The sequence below is a fragment of the Thunnus maccoyii genome, chromosome 13 (genome assembly GCF_910596095.1).
Source record: "Thunnus maccoyii chromosome 13, fThuMac1.1, whole genome shotgun sequence".
Lineage (NCBI taxonomy): Eukaryota > Metazoa > Chordata > Actinopteri > Scombriformes > Scombridae > Thunnus > Thunnus maccoyii.
Genome location: NC_056545.1, coordinates 14,806,346 through 14,824,016, shown reverse-complemented (window position 1 = coordinate 14,824,016; position 17,671 = coordinate 14,806,346). Strand labels below are relative to the sequence as shown.

General features: G+C 40.4%; 3 protein-coding genes across 10 annotated transcripts in view; 2 read left to right on the top strand and 1 right to left on the bottom strand.

Moving 5' to 3' along the window:
• Positions 1 to 42: 42 nt before the first annotated feature.
• LOC121910647 (ras and Rab interactor 3-like) lies at positions 43 to 7,436 on the bottom strand. Of its 5 annotated transcripts, none has more exons than XM_042431918.1 (7): positions 7,397 to 7,436; positions 4,894 to 5,090; positions 4,082 to 4,285; positions 3,843 to 3,957; positions 3,200 to 3,272; positions 2,907 to 2,998; positions 43 to 2,292 (listed from the first exon to the last, which is right to left on the bottom strand). In XM_042431918.1, the coding sequence occupies exons 3-7, from the start codon at positions 4,283 to 4,285 to the stop codon at positions 995 to 997; spliced, it is 1,782 nt and encodes a 593-aa protein (XP_042287852.1). In that variant the 5' UTR covers positions 4,894 to 5,090; positions 7,397 to 7,436; the 3' UTR covers positions 43 to 994. The 5 variants fall into 5 exon arrangements, with proteins under 5 accessions (XP_042287852.1, XP_042287851.1, XP_042287855.1 ...); XM_042431917.1 differs by lacking the exon at positions 7,397 to 7,436 and adding an exon at positions 5,460 to 5,723; XM_042431921.1 differs by lacking the exon at positions 7,397 to 7,436 and adding an exon at positions 4,497 to 4,569 and having other exon boundaries at positions 4,894 to 5,231.
• On the top strand, positions 7,101 to 15,965 carry LOC121910649 (RNA-binding protein 4-like). Of its 4 annotated transcripts, XM_042431928.1 has the most exons (9): positions 7,110 to 7,483; positions 8,131 to 8,310; positions 9,410 to 9,594; positions 9,874 to 10,062; positions 10,171 to 10,280; positions 10,498 to 10,782; positions 10,897 to 11,123; positions 11,437 to 11,859; positions 15,095 to 15,965. In XM_042431928.1, the coding sequence occupies exons 2-9, from the start codon at positions 8,150 to 8,152 to the stop codon at positions 15,096 to 15,098; spliced, it is 1,584 nt and encodes a 527-aa protein (XP_042287862.1). In that variant the 5' UTR covers positions 7,110 to 7,483; positions 8,131 to 8,149; the 3' UTR covers positions 15,099 to 15,965. The 4 variants fall into 4 exon arrangements, with proteins under 4 accessions (XP_042287861.1, XP_042287859.1, XP_042287862.1 ...); XM_042431927.1 differs by having other exon boundaries at positions 7,101 to 7,483; positions 10,897 to 11,105; positions 11,437 to 15,965; XM_042431925.1 differs by having other exon boundaries at positions 7,108 to 7,483; positions 11,437 to 15,965.
• LOC121910650 (ras-related protein Rab-39B-like) overlaps positions 15,138 to 17,671 on the top strand; it is a 40,913-nt gene continuing 38,379 nt past the window's right edge. The window contains exon 1 of the mRNA XM_042431929.1: positions 15,138 to 15,225. The gene's annotated coding sequence lies outside the window, so the exon portion shown is untranslated. The remainder of the gene's footprint in view (positions 15,226 to 17,671) is intronic.

Genomic DNA, 17,671 nt, shown 5'->3' with positions numbered 1-17,671 from the left:
TGGTCAGTTAATATCAGATTGTGAATTAATATCAAAATGAAATGACTTTCAGTACATTTTAATGATATAACAAGTAAGTCTAATGATTCAAATAGAGCTTACGTTATTATTTTATCAAAATGACACATGCTTAGGTGCAGTCTGAAGATGTGTATGTCTGCAGAGGGGAGTTGTGTAAGTCAAACTGAAATCCCAGCTTTTACTGTTGTAGAAGCACATGTGGTTTCCCATCAAATGATAAATTTAACAACTCAACATCATGTGCAATATATTATGATAGCAGACAATTCAACATGTTCTCCCTGAAGGACACATGGAACCAAAATAATATAATTAAAACCAAACCACGATTGTTGCTGCAAGGACATCTTATTGGTGCCTAATAGTGATTCTGACATCCAGTGCTGAATAGCAACATTTTAATTGTAGAAATCTTCATTCTATTTTGTTTGTTCATTGTTCTACTCATACGGTTGTAATTTTCCAGAAACATAGCTTGTGATTGATTGCTAAACTCTTAACTCAGATGTCAGAGCGTCTTCAAATGCATCATGAAGGAAAGAGCAGACAGTCACTGTTTGTAACTGTATTACAACACAATGATAATGTAAATTTGATTAAGAAAAAATAAAGTGATGGACTACGTATCTCAAGAAGTCTAAGCAATTTTCAGAAAATATTGACATCAAAGGAAACAAAGGGCTCTTGGTTTGGTAGGAAATCAATCAAAAAACAAACAAATTTTATACTTTGGAAAATGGTTGGTGCTAGAGCATAGTAAGGAGTGCACACAATTTGCAGTTAATGGGACATACAAAACAACCAGTATGTTCACTTAAATGTTTGCATTTAACTTATTATCTGTTCAAAATATTCCTCTAAACAATTTGAGGAGCGCATGTGGGATGCTATCATCATAACTACACTAAGTAATCTAAACAGTGCCTCATATCACAAGATGCCATTCAGCAACAGTCTAATAATGATTTTTTTGCTAGAGGCTTGTGCCATGGTCCTGTTGGTGAAGTGGAGTCTCTGCTGCCTCCTCAAGGCTGCTGAAGGAACTGCAGCTGTCATTGTCATTAAGAGAAGCAGCATTAATCTGCAAAACCAGACCCGTCTCCTCCTCTTCCCTCTCTTTGTGTAGCTCTTCTGTTTCATCCTCTTCATCCTCCTCACCTGCTCCCTCTGATCTTTGCTGATCTGGTCTTGAAGGAGTAGTAGGTGTGTGATACGCTTCCTCTGACAGCTGAGAGAAGGATGGGGAGGTGAAGGGAGAAAGAGAGAAGGGGACCTTAGGAGAAGGGGATGGGGACTGATAAGGGGAAAGAGAGGGCGACGCACTGGGTGAGTCATGTGGAGAGAGAGAAAAGGGAACCTTGGGAGAAAGAGATGGGGACTGATAAGGCGAGAGAGAGGGTGAAGCACCAGGAGAGTCGTGAGGAGAGAAGGACGGAGACATTTTGGGGAAAAGGGGAGGTGCCATAGGAGAAACAGATGGGGAGAGATGAGAGAGTGAGGGGGAATGGGATAAACTGATCACTGGAGAGGGCTGCATATAGTCGGAGTCCTCTTGAAGATGCTCCATCACTAGCGCAGCTGTAGCCTCCTCTCCTTCGACTCTGGCTTGTCCCTGAAAAGTTGCTGACGGATGCTGCACTTGAGCCTCACTGTGGGCGTCCTGTGTCTGTGTCAGAGGCTGGAGCTGGGTGTCTTGAGATGTGGGATCAATCTGACGGACTTGACTTGGGTTCCCACCTTGTAAAAGGCCTGAGGGTTTACTGGGTTGGGCAGTTCCTTGTACCCGTTTCTGGGCTTTACATTTGCCTTTAGTTTTGGGCATTAGAGGCGGTGGAGGTGGTGGAGCGAGTGGGGGTGACAGCAGGGTCGACGTTTCTGTTGACACCCGAACCTTGAGGCTGCGTTTGAACATGCGCCGCCTGGAAAAGGCGGTCTGAGACTGCAAGAAAAGGGGGTTGATGAAACACAGAGCACCCAGGCCGGAGCCACAGTCCAGTTCTCTGGGGCTTCGCGTCGTGATTGGACAGAACTCGCGGAACAGGGTGTGATTGGGACCTGATTGTTTGTTGGCTTTGTCAGATTCAGGTGCTGCCTTAAGCTGGTTGTCTGAGGCGGACTGGGGAGCTGAATCAAGCTGAGCTGCAGAGCTTTTCTGTGGGTTAGCAGCGGGCGGGGCTGAGGTTACAGTGTCTGGCTTCTTATCCCCCTTGTCCTTGCAGGGCTTAGGTGCCTCCCGGGGCCCACGGATGTTTAGGTGGGAACTCCAGAATTCTATAAAACAGCATAGATGTTTTTTCTGTTATAATATGTTCTGTTCATAACAGTAAAGATATGATTATTTTAGGCACCACAGGTGAAAACTGGGATTTTTCCTAAATTTGTCAATTTTGAGTGATCACTATATGTTTCTTGTAATCTTAATAATTTCATAAACTGTGCAAAACAAGATTCAAAAATGAGAATGTAAATATTGAATGCATTTAATACTAGATGTGCAAAAATTATTACCTTTTGACAACTTTTGTAGATACACCAGATTTTACATGGTACAGTGTGTATTTTTTATTATTTTTAAATGTCTTTTGTTGTTTTGTCTCTGAAAAGGTATTTAAAAGGGGGCATTTCATAGGATATATACTGTTGATTATATCAAAATTCCTCAATAACGCTCTAACGCGTTTCTCATTCATTCATAGTTCACTGTAAAAAAGAAAAGACAAACAGCTTTTTTTCTGGTGTTTACGTCTGTTACCCAGCAGCTGGGAGTTAATTAGTGTAATTATAGTATGTGTGCGCCTTGTGTAAATAAATCCTTTAAGGCAAGTGTATTTGAGGTTGACGTTACAAAATCTGCTGTTAGGAAACAAAGGGTTGTGGTCACCAACCTATTCCCATATGTGAGATGGACTCGAGCTCTTTGTGAGATGTTGCCCTTGCAATGGCTTCGGGAAGCTCCAGAGGGAAGGGTAATACATCTCTGACACACAGACATTAACACTGACATTAGTTCTTGCAGATAAATAGATATTGACAATGACCAACGTAGAATATGATAAAAAGGAAGTGAAGATAAGGAAAAGAAACAAAAGTGAAAAACACATTTTAAAAAAAGATTAAAAGGGAGGTGCAAAAGGGAGCAGAGCTGTGTAGAATGAGAACGAGGAAGACAAGATTTTACCTGCTGACACAGTAGAAGGAAATTAGTCTTGGGAGGTCTGGAAAGCTGATGGCTGAAGTCTCCAGAGTTAGAGCTGTGGGTGAGGTAAAAGAGAGAGAGAAGGCTGGTTAGTATCAACAGTGTGGTTGTTTTTTGTTGTTCTTATTTGTTAGGATATTGGGTGTGTGGGCATGTGAGTATTAAAATATTTTAGACAGGGACACAATAACAGTTTAATTCCTTGTGATCTGAAAGCTAAATGTAGTCATGTGTCAGTACTGTGTAATACTGGAGCAAAGCTGCATTAAAGGACCATATCTGTAGTTTCACATGTCATGCTTTAGCCTGTTATAACCACTACTACCACCCATTTTATAAAGCATGCAATAAGTATTTAAATTGATTTCTTGCATTCCAGGCACCCATTGGCTGCCATTCGATTCCAATCATTTCAGTATGAAAGTAGACTTTCAACAAGCATATACAATATATGCCAACTAGCCAGTGCAATCAGACACATTTTTATTTTATTTTTAACATGTTGTCTTGATGTGTGAGTGCACTGCTATGAGTACAAACTTATGTTACAAAGAAGGACAATCAGTCTTGATGGATTAGTTTGAAGTCACAGAAAACACATATTAAAACTGATCATTGTTCTTACTTGAGTGTTCCTCCCTTATGCCAAACTGCTGAACGAAGGACGGCACACTGTCATCCGCCAAACGGACACACAGCACATTTCTCTGGGATGTGCGGGACTTGCGCACCAGGAACGTCTGCGGGAGAACACAACTGATTACTGAGTGCAGGCGTGAGTGTGTAGGACATAGAAAAAGAAGACAATGGAAAGATACAGTGTGGTGTACTTGTGATTTTCTTTTGCATTAGTGTGTCTCTGACCCCAGGAGGCTCCCTCTGCAGTATGTGTAGGGCAGTAGCAGGGTTGATCAACAGCTGAAGCCAGACAGGAACCGTGAGCAGGAGACGGTCCAGTACACTGATGCTTCTCAGAGAACCTTGTCCTCTTTGATGCCCCGAGAACTTGCGCACTGACGCCTGGGAGGGCTCCGGGAAATCATACAGAGGTTCTTCCTGCTGTGCCATCTACACATGCATACACACACACACCAAAAAATACACACATGGTTATTAATTGGCTTGTAATTGATCACACAATCTCATAGTGTACACATGCTACAGGTGGTTATTATCTGCCCCTGCGGCTCACAATTACTATAACAGGAGGATGGGTGGGATAGCTACACACACACACACACACACACACACACACTAACACCTGTGTAATTAAATTTACCTGGATTGTGACAGCAAGTTCAGACTTGGTGAAGTGCAGCAGCTCAGACAGAGAGCTTAAATGAAATAGGAAACTGTGGGAAACACTCGTTTAACGTAAAGACACACAAACGCCACAAAAGGCGGTGTAACATTAAAGATTAAAATTAAAGACAACTCCAGTTAGCTTAAGGCTAATGTTATAAACATATAACACAAGTCTTCCTCCCTATAGAAGCAACAGCCTACATGTCAACATCTGTCTGGATCCGCAGCGCACATTCCTGTAAAACTTGCACATTTCCTCTTCAAATTGTGTTGCACACAATCATCCTGCGGTGCAATCACACGACTTCTTACATCATAACTTAAGCATTCTCACTTTAACATTACACATTACATTAACATTAGTACATTACCTCTTTGCCCTCGATCCCTGGTTTTTATTCCCTCCGGATCCACTTTAGGAGGGCATGCTTCCTCCTCCATCAAGTTCACCACTGTGAAAAGTCTCCTTCTCTACCGCCTTGGCCTGTCATAACGTGTGCTCCCAGATCTGGAGGAGTCTTTCTTCTTTGGCTCCTCCTCTCCCACCGGATATCACCTGGAAACTAATCTGTCATAATAATATACGACGCTGAACATGTATTCTTTTTTTACAGCTTCTTACAGTCCACCTTAAAAGTGTCATAACGCCTGCATGTGACATTGTTGAGTCATTTTCAAGCTAATTCATGAGCTGAAAAACTTAAATAGTAGGAAGGATATCAATTAACGGCAACTCTATACTTTACAATGAAATGCTCTTTAATTGATTTGCAATCTTGAATGTTGATCATTTTAACTGTAGTACTTTTTTCTTCCTCCGCCAAGAGGAAGAAAAAAGTGGTCACAAAAGTGGAAAATTAATTATTTCAAAGCATAAGATCCCAGTAATTACATGTGTGTTTTTATTACCAGCTGCTAACCTGCAGCCATAACTTACTATCTTGGGGGAAGGAGTCATTTTGTGCCATTTCATCGACTAGCTGGAGATCACTGGCATTATTATGATGGATTGATTGAACTTAAGAAACTGTGGAGACAAGTTAGCAATACCTGAGGACATGAAAACTATTTCCTCAGGGTGGCGCAGTGTAGCACATGTAACAGTGAAGGCACAGTTAGTATTCTATACAAGACTGAATTCTGATTACTCCTGTAAATTAATCTGAGTAAACCCTTTGAATGAGAGGATATTTTTAAAATATGTGACGACATAATTGAACTTATGCATGATATGTATAGCAATCAAAATGGTAATGAGGAATAATTGACTTTTTCAAGGTATAGACCACACCAGTCGAGAACCATAGAGACCATGTGGGCAACCAAAGGAAGACAAAGAAAATGTGACCATTTTTTGTTGGTCTGTTTTTTTGTTTGTGTCTGAGAATGATAGTATCGACAAGTGTAGACAATAGACTGAGTGTTTAGACCATACCTAGAAGAAGAGAAGGGGGCAAATGGGAAATTAAAATGGAGAAAAAGTGAAATGGGTGAGAGACATAAGTTAGGAAAAGGGAGAGGGTGAAAGACTTGAATCAAAGCCAGGATTACAAGCAGAGAAAAGTTAACAGTGATAGAAGACAGAAATGAGAAAAAAGTAAAAGGGGTGACAAAAAAAAAAACAACATGAGAGATATTTATGTGAAAATTAGAATGAGAAAGACAAAAATCTGAATTTAAAAGAAAAAATGCAGAGAGAAGAGAATATAGAAAGACAAAGCATGAGAGGAGTTAAAGGAAAGAAAAATAAAATATTAAATTAACAACAGTGTTCCCTGCCAGTTTCCATTTCATGTCACCGTACCATTTTCAGAGATCAATGAGAAGAGAATACAACACTAAAAAATCTTGAGACTTTTTAATATTGAGCAGGTAGGACCACAGCAAATAGGCAGAAATAGCAATAAGCGGTATACAATTTCATGTCACTGTACCAAATGCCAATAATAATACTGTATGTCAAGTGGAACTAGCAGTGGTTTCATTTAAGCAGTAGTAGAAGTATTCAGATCCTTTACTTCAGTGAAAGTACCAATACAGCAAAGTAAAAATACTCCATTAAAAGTCTTGCATGAAAAATCCTACTTAAGTAAGAGTACATAAGTATTAGCAGCAAAATGTAGTTTAAGTATTGCAGTATAAGTAGTGGTTTGGTCCGTCTGACTGATATATTATTATATATGACATCATTAGATTATTAATACTGAAGCATCAGTGTGTAAGCAGCATGTTACTGTTGTAGCTGCTGGAGGTGGAGCTAGTTTCAACTACTTTATATATGGTTTTATATGCTTTTTGTAAGACGTCAAAGCTGAAAAGTTTGCAAACATCATCTTTAACAACGTGTTGTATTTGATATATATTATATTTTCCATTCTGTCAAATCTTCATCTGAAAAGTAACTAAAGCTGTCAAATAAATGTAGTGAAGTAGAAAGTACAATATTTCCCTCTGAAATGTAGTGGAATGGAAATATAAAGTAGCAGAAAATGGAAATACTCAAGTAAAGTACAAGTTCCTCAAAATTTCGTACAGTATTAAATGTACTTAGTTTACAGTCAATGTAATAGTAATAGTGTTTGGTGTATTAACATTAGCAGTCACTGAACAAAATGTAGCCTAAATATGCTAATTGCTATTTCGTTATTATTATTAACGTTACTATTATTATTGGTAGTAGTTGTTGTTGTGCATCGTAGCTATGTAACGTTAAATAACGTCTTTTCCAAATTAAGGAGTAACGCTAACTAACTTTGGTCCAGCATTACTAACTAGGCACGATCTTTGGGGTAAGTCTGTAAATTAAATCATGTATTGCCCGACTCAACACCTAATAAGAAAACATGTGATATAACCTGTGCTGTCATAAACCACCTGGTGCAAACTTGATGAAACTGCAACTTGAAGCTTCAAACCGGAGCCGGAAGTGAGGTTTGAAATACAGCTCCAGCACCGCGTTGGGTAAGTAGTCTGTGTACTATGCTGGGATAATTAACGCTTTTCTTCTCTTTCGTGTAAAGCAGAAAACGCGGCAGTATTAGCGGGTATATTTAATGACATACCGTAACTTACCGGTGGTCTGTATCTAGCGAAGGCAAACGTTTTCAGCCACACTGATAAAACCATTAGCTTAGCATTAGCTAAGTCAGCTAGCTTAGCGAATGTTAGCATGCTAGCTGTTACATCGTTTTAATGTTGGCATTTAATAAGATGGCCAGTAGTTTTTTTAGCCAACTGTTAACCGCTTAACTGAGTTTACATCTTACCATACGACCCCTTTTATGTTACCGTGTAGTGTTTACAGACTTGCTTTTAACATCCTTGGCTTCTTTTGCCGGGAAAGTTAAGCTAACGGTTTTATTTTCTCAGCTAGCTAAGAATACCTGTCGAGCTAACGTCGATACGTTTCTCACCAAATGACAATTTAATAACTAAAATATTATATATAATGACCCGATCTGGTAGTATCACTTCAGCTGAATAAAATCAACTATGATCAGTTAGTCGTATTTTTGCCAAAACGGCGAGTTTATATTGAGATTAACAAACCAATTAACTTAAAGTTATCAAACTTAACAGTGCTCCCTGCACTCTTTACTCTTTTGCAGATGCCTGGTTGATACAGAGATGAGCGGTGAGAACGTGAAGTTGTTTGTTGGGAACCTTCCTTTAGATGCAACTCACGAAGAGCTAAACAAGCTCTTTGCGCCATATGGGGAGATCAACACTTGCTCCTTGCTCAGACAGTATGCCTTCGTTACCCTGAAGGGAGAGGGGGCAGCAGACAGGTATGTCACAGCACTTCACCATCATTAGATATTTTTGCACACCTCAGGAATTATGGGGATATGGAAATGTATGCACAAACTATGTATTAATGCCCAGATCCAAACTTTTTTGCCAGTTTTGCTCATCAGGTATGAAAATAGAGCAAGTTTTCCACATTATTCTCAGTTAAACCAATCCAAACTAGTCAGTTTTCAACATGCGAAGCAAACAACACAAATGTAGAACTTGTCAAAAAACGAGTCCTTTCTTAATATAAGTCTTTGAGAAAACCCTAAAACAAACACAACAGTTATCAGTGTGCAGCAGCCTTTTTGCAACTGAAAAATAACACTCTGAGGTGTGACACATTGTGTCAGATTTGGCTTTTAGCACTCTTTCTTAAGCTGCGTTCTGGCGCCGCAGGGGTGTCAACACAGAGGGCTCCGGCCCAACAAAATGCAGGGTTACCTGACAAAAAAGTTGCACCAGACTCAACTTTTGTTGCAATGTGACATCATCTAACATGGCACTGTGGGGGCAATGAAATAAGTGTAGATGCACATTCTGCAAGGTTACTTAATATGAACAAAATATTTTTATTCTTTTTACCTTGCAATTCTTGCAGCAAAAGACAAAATAGTTGCCGCAGTGATAACTTTCCTGAGTTGCGATATTCTGTCAAAGTATTAAAAACCATTGTGCAGCATATTGGTGTCTAATAAGCCTTCAAATTCACAAATCTATTTCTCAAACTGGACTTGTTGAATCATATGTCATGTCTTGCTGGTACATTTTCTTGTTACATTGTTGTAATGAAGGGCTGTTTTCAGTCTGAGTGCCTGCTTATGTTATCAAAATGCAACTAGAATTCTGATTATAAATGCAATAACAGACCTACGTCAGACAACAAATTTACAAAGTTCGTAAATGTCTAAAGCTTGCAAAATAGAACTTCAATCTTAAAAACTTAGAATAACTTTAGTCTTCCATGGGCTAGGAAACAATAAGAACTGTACTGTTACAGAATTGAATACAGTATTGTGAACTGACTGAAGATACTTGAGGTTCTATCTGTACTCCAGATGATGACGATGATTATCCTTGTTCTTACTCTCACAGGGCCATACGGCATCTTGATGGCAAAGAGTACAGAGGCAGGCCCCTTGTGGTTGAGGAGTCACGTGCACGCCCACCCAACTCCACTAAAGTGTTTGTGGGGAACCTCAGTGCAACATGTTCAGCAGATGACTTGCATGGGCTGTTCTCAACCTTCGGAAGAGTTTTAGACTGTGATAAAGTCAAAGGTTAGAACACCTTTTACCCAATACAGACGATACCACATAAATGTATCTAGGGGTTTTCATGAAAAGTTCAGAGTCAGGCTTTAGATCCTAAAGTAGTATTTGCTGAACCATTTTTTGGAAGCACAATAACATTTAGGCAGTAAGGTTTCAATTGTTAAATCATTGCCGTCAATAATGCTAAACAGAAAGTGCCAATGAAAACATTTGATAGATGCATTTTATTTCAAAATCAATGTCTCATGCTAACACTGTTCTCCCTGCTTCCTCTATACTCTACAGCCAGATTATGTTCAAATGTTGGCTATGCATTTGTGCATATGGAGAGGAAGGAGGAAGCCATGGTAGCTATTGAGGCACTCAATGGGACCATGTTCAAGGGCCGTCAGCTGGCCGTAGAGCTCTCCAAGGCCCAACCCTTGATCAACCAGATTGTATCAGGCGGAAATGCAGGCGGTGGTGTAACAGCAGGTGGAGATGAAGAATCTGTGTGTTTTAAAAGTGTTTTGCATGTAATTAAATGGCAAAAAAACAACTTGTGTTCATGTTCTCATATTTTCTGCCCCCTTCTCCTTGCAGGTGGCAGAGAGGGTCTTCTTCCCCGACCACCTCCCTCACTAGAGCATCACCAGAGTCAAGCAGCTGTGCTAGCAGCAGCTGCAGCAGCTGCCGCTGGACTACCGATACAAGTAAGTTTATTCTCTAGCAGGAGACCACCGTCTTTACTTATGATCTCCGTAAACTGAGATAGGCGTGGGCAAAATATAGCAGCTCATGAATTTATGAACTCTCACAGATGTCAGGCATTTGTTGATAGACTTGTTTCTGAACCCATCACTTGTTAAAAACGTACTCCAACAATTCCCAGGCCAGAGTTTTAAATGCCAGTATGTCCTTTTTCTTCAGGTTCAACAAAGTGTCCATAACTCATTCTACAACACCACATCCTTTGACCCCACATATGCTGCCCTGAAGGGCATTACAAGCGCTAAAGGCGCCGATGGGGTGATATACGGTGCTCTTGCCAGCCAGGTGTATGGAGCCGTTGCTGACCAAGTGTACCAAGATATGACCAATCACAATTCTGGGCCAAATGCCTCCGCTGCTGTAGAAGTGGAGCCTCCCAGTGGGCCAGATCCAACAACGCTTTTTGAGGCAGCAAGAGCCAAGTTCTTTCAGGAGGGACAGAAGGTGCTTTAACATTTATTTCAGTAACATGTATAATATTCTTTTTCATGTATATGTTTGTGTTTCTAACAGTGTCGTACCTTTCTTGCATATTGACTGACTTCTTTTGAATGAAAGGTTCTGGCAGAGCAGCAGGCAGGGAGAAAGGCAGCATCCTCAGATAACGAGCGAGACCGCAGCCCAATCAGAGGAAACAGAGCCCCTCTTCTCCCGGACCCTGTTCCTGGTTCCTTTGCTCAGATACGACCCAAACGCCGAGCCCTGCTGCCGACACCACCTGGAGGACCTGAAGAACCTGCAGCTGCCACCACCACAACTACAGAAGGGTCAGATCCTGTTGCTAGGTACACATAACACGATAGGATTTAATGATAGGATGGAAGCAGAACAACAAATGGCTTTATAAATATGGCGTGGTATAAAAAAGCTGGAATAAAAGCATGTTATGACTGTTTCCTTTTGTACATAATAGTAATGATAAAGTTAATTTACATAGCAGTTATCAAAATCAATGAATAAGTCCTTTTCAAATACATAAAAACACAAAACCATGAAAAACATCCACTTGTCCATTAATTCATGTCATGTGTGATTTAACATGTCATGTGACTTAATTTGGCTTTGTTTCTACTCTTATTATATCCACCTGCACTCCAGGTCTTACACAGAATACTACCAGCAAATGCATCAATACCAACAGTATCAACAGTACCAGCAACAGTACCAATACCTCCAGTATGCCTACACCAACCCTCCTCCTCCTCCTCCACCTCCTCCGCCACCACCGGCCACCACCCAGGCACAGGCCTCCACCACAGCCCCCGCACCCCCAGGGACATACGCGGCACCCCCAACGTATGCCGCATCGGGAGCGTACGCACCGCCAGGAACATATGACGCTTCGGGAAGTTACGACGCCTCATCGGAGAGCTACGACGCCTCATCAGGGAGCTACAACGCTTCATCTGGAAACTACGATGCCTCGTCGGGTTATGACGCTTCAGGAGGCTACGGGGCATCGGGAGCATATGATTCATCCGGAGCTTACGCAGCAGCGGGAAACTACTCCACATCCACACCGTATGAGCAGACACCCGCACACGGGCAACCCATGCCCCAGCGCCATGATTACCCTTACCACACGCCAGAACCCCCTTATCGATAGTCCCACCCCCACACAATCCTTCCACACTGCAGACGTGTGTGTGTGTGTGTGTGTGTGTGTGTGAGTGTGCATGTGTATTTACATAAGGGACAGTTTGAAGAGGAAAATCAGAGAGGGAGCAAGGTCGTAATTCGAATGTGCTTTAAACCCGAAGCATCTTCCCTTTTCTCCATTTTTTTTTCCACCTAGCCTCGTCTCTAACTAGCTTGCCTGTCAGTTGATGGCTGTTGAGGAAAGTTGGTGATTACACAGATCAACAAGTGGAGATAAGTGGGACAGCTGATAATGTCCAGCATTCAGAGTTGATAGTTAAATACAGTTTCCTGTGAAGATGTTATCGAGGCACAGCTGTTTCCTTGTTGAATGTTGAAGCTTTAGCGTTGCGTGGGACAAGTTTAGATTCTGAGGCTATGGTTCGATGTCATAGATGAAGCTTTTTGATTGGTGCTGAATCAAGCAAGGCCTTTTACATACTCTACATGAAAGTGTTGGTAACAATGGAGGTTTTCTTGCAATATTGCATGGAAAAAGTGAAGTCCAGAATTTATGACACTAAGTTTCTAACTGCGTCATCACACGTTTCAGGCAGGGCACAGAATGAAGAAAACTGCTCACTGATTAGATGAATAAGTAGGTTATATCTCAATTTGAACAGATGAACTGGCACTGTGGAAAAACGAAAAAAATTATCCACCTCTGTTTTGACCTGTTCACAGGATAGATAAAACTCGTCGTCTTCTTTTCAGAACTTTTCTTGCAGCGATTACTCATGTTTGTACAGGCAGATATTTCTCCATGATGACTGTTTTTAAAATGTATATTTAAGCTGACAGCTTGTGATCCCACCCACTCGTGTTGGTGTAAAACCTCTCTGTGTGGAGTATGTAAAAGGCCTTAATTTGAAGCTGTATCGACCCTTTGTCAAGACATTTAATTGCCTGGTTTTGTAATACATGTGCAAGATTGGAAGAGCGGACAGAGCTGAAGGGAAATCTAAAAGAATTTTGTCTTCACCTGGTAAAGGATTAGAACGTTTGTTAAATGACCAGATTGTTTTGTGAGTGTGTTTCAGGCTGGTTTCACTGAGCTGCCAGGTTTAGTGCTAATCGAGCAATTCACACTCAAAGTGGTGATGTATCAGTTTTTGCCCCCTCTCTTTTTTTTTTTTGTGTAATGGAACAAATCAGTTTTTTTGGACTTGAGTGGGCATGTCACTCAGATTATGTTGCAGCCCATTTAGCTCTGTAGCACAGAGTGATTTCGTGATTTGCATTTGGCCTGCTGGCATTAAACGCTTTCTTGAGCCTACCTGTTGTGTTTACAGGGTGTGAGGAGTAACTCCAGCCATCCTGTTCACTTTGCCTAACTTGTAAGGGATATTACCAGACTGTGATTATGCCTGTCTGAAGTTTCATAGGAGGGATAGCTAAGTTTGAACTTTTGACATGACTTTGATGAACAACAGGGTTAAAAAAAAAAATACAGAGTGGATGGTCATTTTCAGCGATTTTAAATTGAAGTACGTGACTTGGATGTGCTCTCGCAGCAGGTTACCGTGATATACCTTGCTTGTGTTTTCATGCTTAACCCAGGCTCTCTGTTTTTCCAGGTCTATAAAACAAACACAAGTCCCACTCACAGGCTTTAAATGTCCTGTCAGAGTTTTTGGTCAAGGATCAGTGTTTGCTTCTTAAGCATTAGAACAGAATCTCAAAGTAATTTTGTACTCTTGAACATTTTCTTTCTTTCCATTTCAGTTGTTTTGTATAATTACAAATGCAGCTTGAATGCATCAACATCTTTCTCAGATTTTAGGTAATGATCAGTTGAATCTGGGTTTTTGATATTTTTTTCACACTGAAGAAGAGGAGTTGTGCTTTTCTTGGTTTTGTATGTACATATTTGAATTTATTAAAGCCAGAGGAATGGCAGCAAGTATTCTTTGGCCAATGATAAAATCTGCATGTTACAAATACTTAAATAATTTCCAATTGGTTTTAGACTTTTTCATCATTATCTTTTTGTTCCAATCCTATCAGCGGTTGTCATACCTCTGCTCTGATGGAAACCATTGTGGACAAGCTAGTTTTCATACCTGAAAAATGTACAATTTGGTACTTGTGTAAATACTTGAAACCTCACTTTAAACTGAAAAGGCTGTGTCAACCAACATTTGGTTCAACAGTAAGAATACTGACTGTTAATATTAAACTGAAGCGATTGTAGTTGAGTTGTTGTACTAGTCTGTTAAAAGAGGCGACTTGTTTGTATGGCAGTGGCTGAAAAAGGATTACCGTCATGCTTGTAGCATGTAGTGAGTGGTGTTGAGCCATTGTGGCTTGTGAGTGTATGAATTGCGGATTTGAGGTGCACATATGAATTGGACTTGAATCACAGCTTTCACCCCAGTCAGATGCAGAAAGTGATCATTTATTTGCCAATGTTCTAAAATTGGAGAAGAAATGATTCACCATTAGAAAATGATTCACCATTTGAACTGAGGGACAAGGACAAGTACATCTTTTCTAAATGTAGTGCTGTGGCGTGATGCTGATGCGTGTAGTGAAGGGTTATTGACTGGATGTGAGGTGACAGTCTTGGTGCTGCAGGTGAATTATGAAGGTTGTTTTGGATCTAGTAAGGGCTGCTGATTTTTTTTTTTTTTTTTTTTTTTTCCTTCCCCGAGCAGCAGTGAGAAGGGCCGATGACCTTTTGGTTTTTTCCTTTTCCCTCTTCTGATCTCACCAGAAACACACCTAATTTTGACACATCGCTAGGATTACTGGCTTTCTCTGCATTCATATAACAGCTAGACTTCTATCTAGATGCATTTTATCTGGGTTCATTGCATTTAACACATGTAAAGCAGATTACACGTGGAAATGATACTAATGCACACCTAATTCCACCTGTATTTTATATAACCTTCAGTAGTTGTTCCGTTCGTGATTGTACCACACACACTAGTTACTCTTATTATTATCTTATTTCTCATTCGCCTCCTGAATTGGTAGTGCTGTGTTAGGTTTAAGTGACACATAGCCTCTCTACATTTCCACATTATTCCACCTTCTCCATGTGAACTGTTAGTTGCATGCCTTGTTGTTGCTGCTGCTCCAGCCACCTTCTTCCTCTTGCTGATTATTGCAGCTAGAGTGGGAGGGAGCCAAACTGAGCCCTTGCCCTGGACGTACGCCACACGCAGCTGTTGCGTGGGATGGGGGAAAATAGCATCGTTAGGCCTGAAACTGCTGTGGACGATGGGGTGTCCCCCCACTAAGGTAAACACTCAGACCACACACTCCTGCCCCTCCCCGAAACACGCGTACACATTCACAGACACTTTCATACACACATACAGACACACCTATGTCCAAACTTTCTATTCCTTACCTGTCTGCAGGGATTTTTATTTGTCAGGAAGTCATATTTTTTTGGACATGGATCTCCCATCCTTTTCTAAAGGGAGATTAACTTTTCTTTTTTTTTTTCCTGTTTTTGATTTTCCTGATCATAATCCCACATTTTTTCCCCCCCAAGCATACATTCCTGCTCCTGACATACTGACCACTCACCCATGTGATCTTTTGAGGACACCTTCTCTTTTAGTCTAAATCTCAAGCCTTTACTGAAGCAGGCATGTTGTGAGTACATCCTGTATCTAACAGCCTGTCACTCAAGAGTACCAGGCAGTCAGAGCCAGAGCCGGATGTGGGACATGTAGGTAGAATGGGTTGTTTTAGTTTTTGTATATGCGCCCCCTTGGGCCACTTCGGGGTTAAGTGCCTTGCTGAAGAGCACATCGGTAGGCCCTCCATTTCAGAGTTGAATAACCTGGCTCAGGATCGGTTGCTGGTTCAACGCTCGACTCCCCTCTCTCCCCAAAAAAAACAACGATTTTTAAATGCCACATTCAACTTGTATGAATGACAATGAACACAAATATCATTTTGTTTTAAATTACGTTTTGTCCTATGTTCTTTGAAATGTTTAATTATCAATAAATGAATTTTCAACTGAACTATATCATTTTTTTTGTGTGAATGTTTGGAGATGTTCATGTACTGGCTAATTAATGTATTATAACTTTCAAAGTGTTAGTGGAGGAGTCACCAAATAACTCTTAAAGAGCTCAGCATCAGATGACGTTTTATTCCATTTTCTTCCAAAAACATCAACTTATGCTTTTCAAATAAAAAAACAATAATTTGATAACAATGCAAACCTGTTGATAATTCTATCACTTTGATATACAAAAGAAAAAAAAAGAAAATGAGAAGAAATTGAAGTTATGGAAACTCACTCCCTGCTAACAAGACTTTGTCATGGATACTGCTGAGTTTCATGCCCTCAACAATTAACAGTTTACAGATGGACAGAGTACTGAATGAATGAAGTGAACGCAGTATACACAGTACTGAGGGTATACTGAGGTTATTACGATGAGAATATCTATGTTCTTAAATGGACAAAGGGTGGAGCGTGAAACTACATAGACATCATGTGCCTTTTACTGGCATAATGACATAAAAATGCAGTTTCTGTAGGTCTGGTTTCCAACAGCCGGATACGTCTGAAGTAGCTTCAGTTGTGAATATAAAAGTCTATCCTGTTGAGTATCTGCAGATACTTAAGTCAGTGGTTAACACTCTTGGGAGTCTTCTGTTGTGGAAAATGCAAGACTACAAAAAGCCCATTGTTGTAAGTACATCTTGACACAATTAACCCTCCTTTGTACTTCCCTTTTTGTAGAGTGGAGGTATAAGTATTGTGTGTGCTGACCATTTCCGTAGATTCTTGGGTGGAAAACTTTATAAATCTTTTTTTCTTAGACTTGTTTGCCAAGGCAAGATGAACTGAATGTAAGAGAGAACAAAATAACTTCTCTAACTCACGTCTTGAAGCAGGTTTTCTCAAACTATAAAGCCTGAGAAAACTTAGTAGAAAAAGTTAAATACTATAACTTCTAGTAAGCCTTGTAGCTTTTATGCTGTGTCCCTTCTATTGATATAGCAGATTGGAGGAAAACTAAGGAAGGGTGTGTTCTTGATAATTAAAACAAGTGCTACCAAAAATAAAATGTACAGAGACTAACAGACGTAGGATTAAAAACTATGTTGTTGATCTAAAAAGACCTTGTTCTGGTCTGGACACTTTCTGGAGCTGGTGTATCAAAATCGATTCAAAATAAGGGTGAAGCTTCTGGAGGATCCGAGCCTGGTTTCAGGAAACCAGTCCGTGCTTAGGAGGATGACTGGGAACATTTAATTTCAATTGATGGCAACAGACAGGACAAGACTGGGCAAACACGTTAAAAACACCACACAATGTGGACCAGACCAAACATATATTACAGTACTTTGACTTTCAATCACAACCTCCCATGATGCTGCTGGCATAGTATGAAAAAGGAGTGAGCATTCAAACACACGTATTGAAAATAGCAACGCTTTAATAAAGAGCGATTTTACAAGACTGCAATGTCTAGCTAGCTAGGTGATAACTGGCATTGACATTCATGGTGTTTTACAAAGATGCAGTTATGGTAACTGGGTTTGAAGTTTGATGGGTTACTTGCAAGTTGCATTTCTGCATGCGAGGCAGCCTTCAAACAGTTACAGACCCCTACATTGTAAAACAGTTGATTATGAATGTCAATGAACGTTCACGTCAAGAGGTAAGTAAAAAATCTCATGGAGAAATTTCCTTAACATTTTCCAAACACAC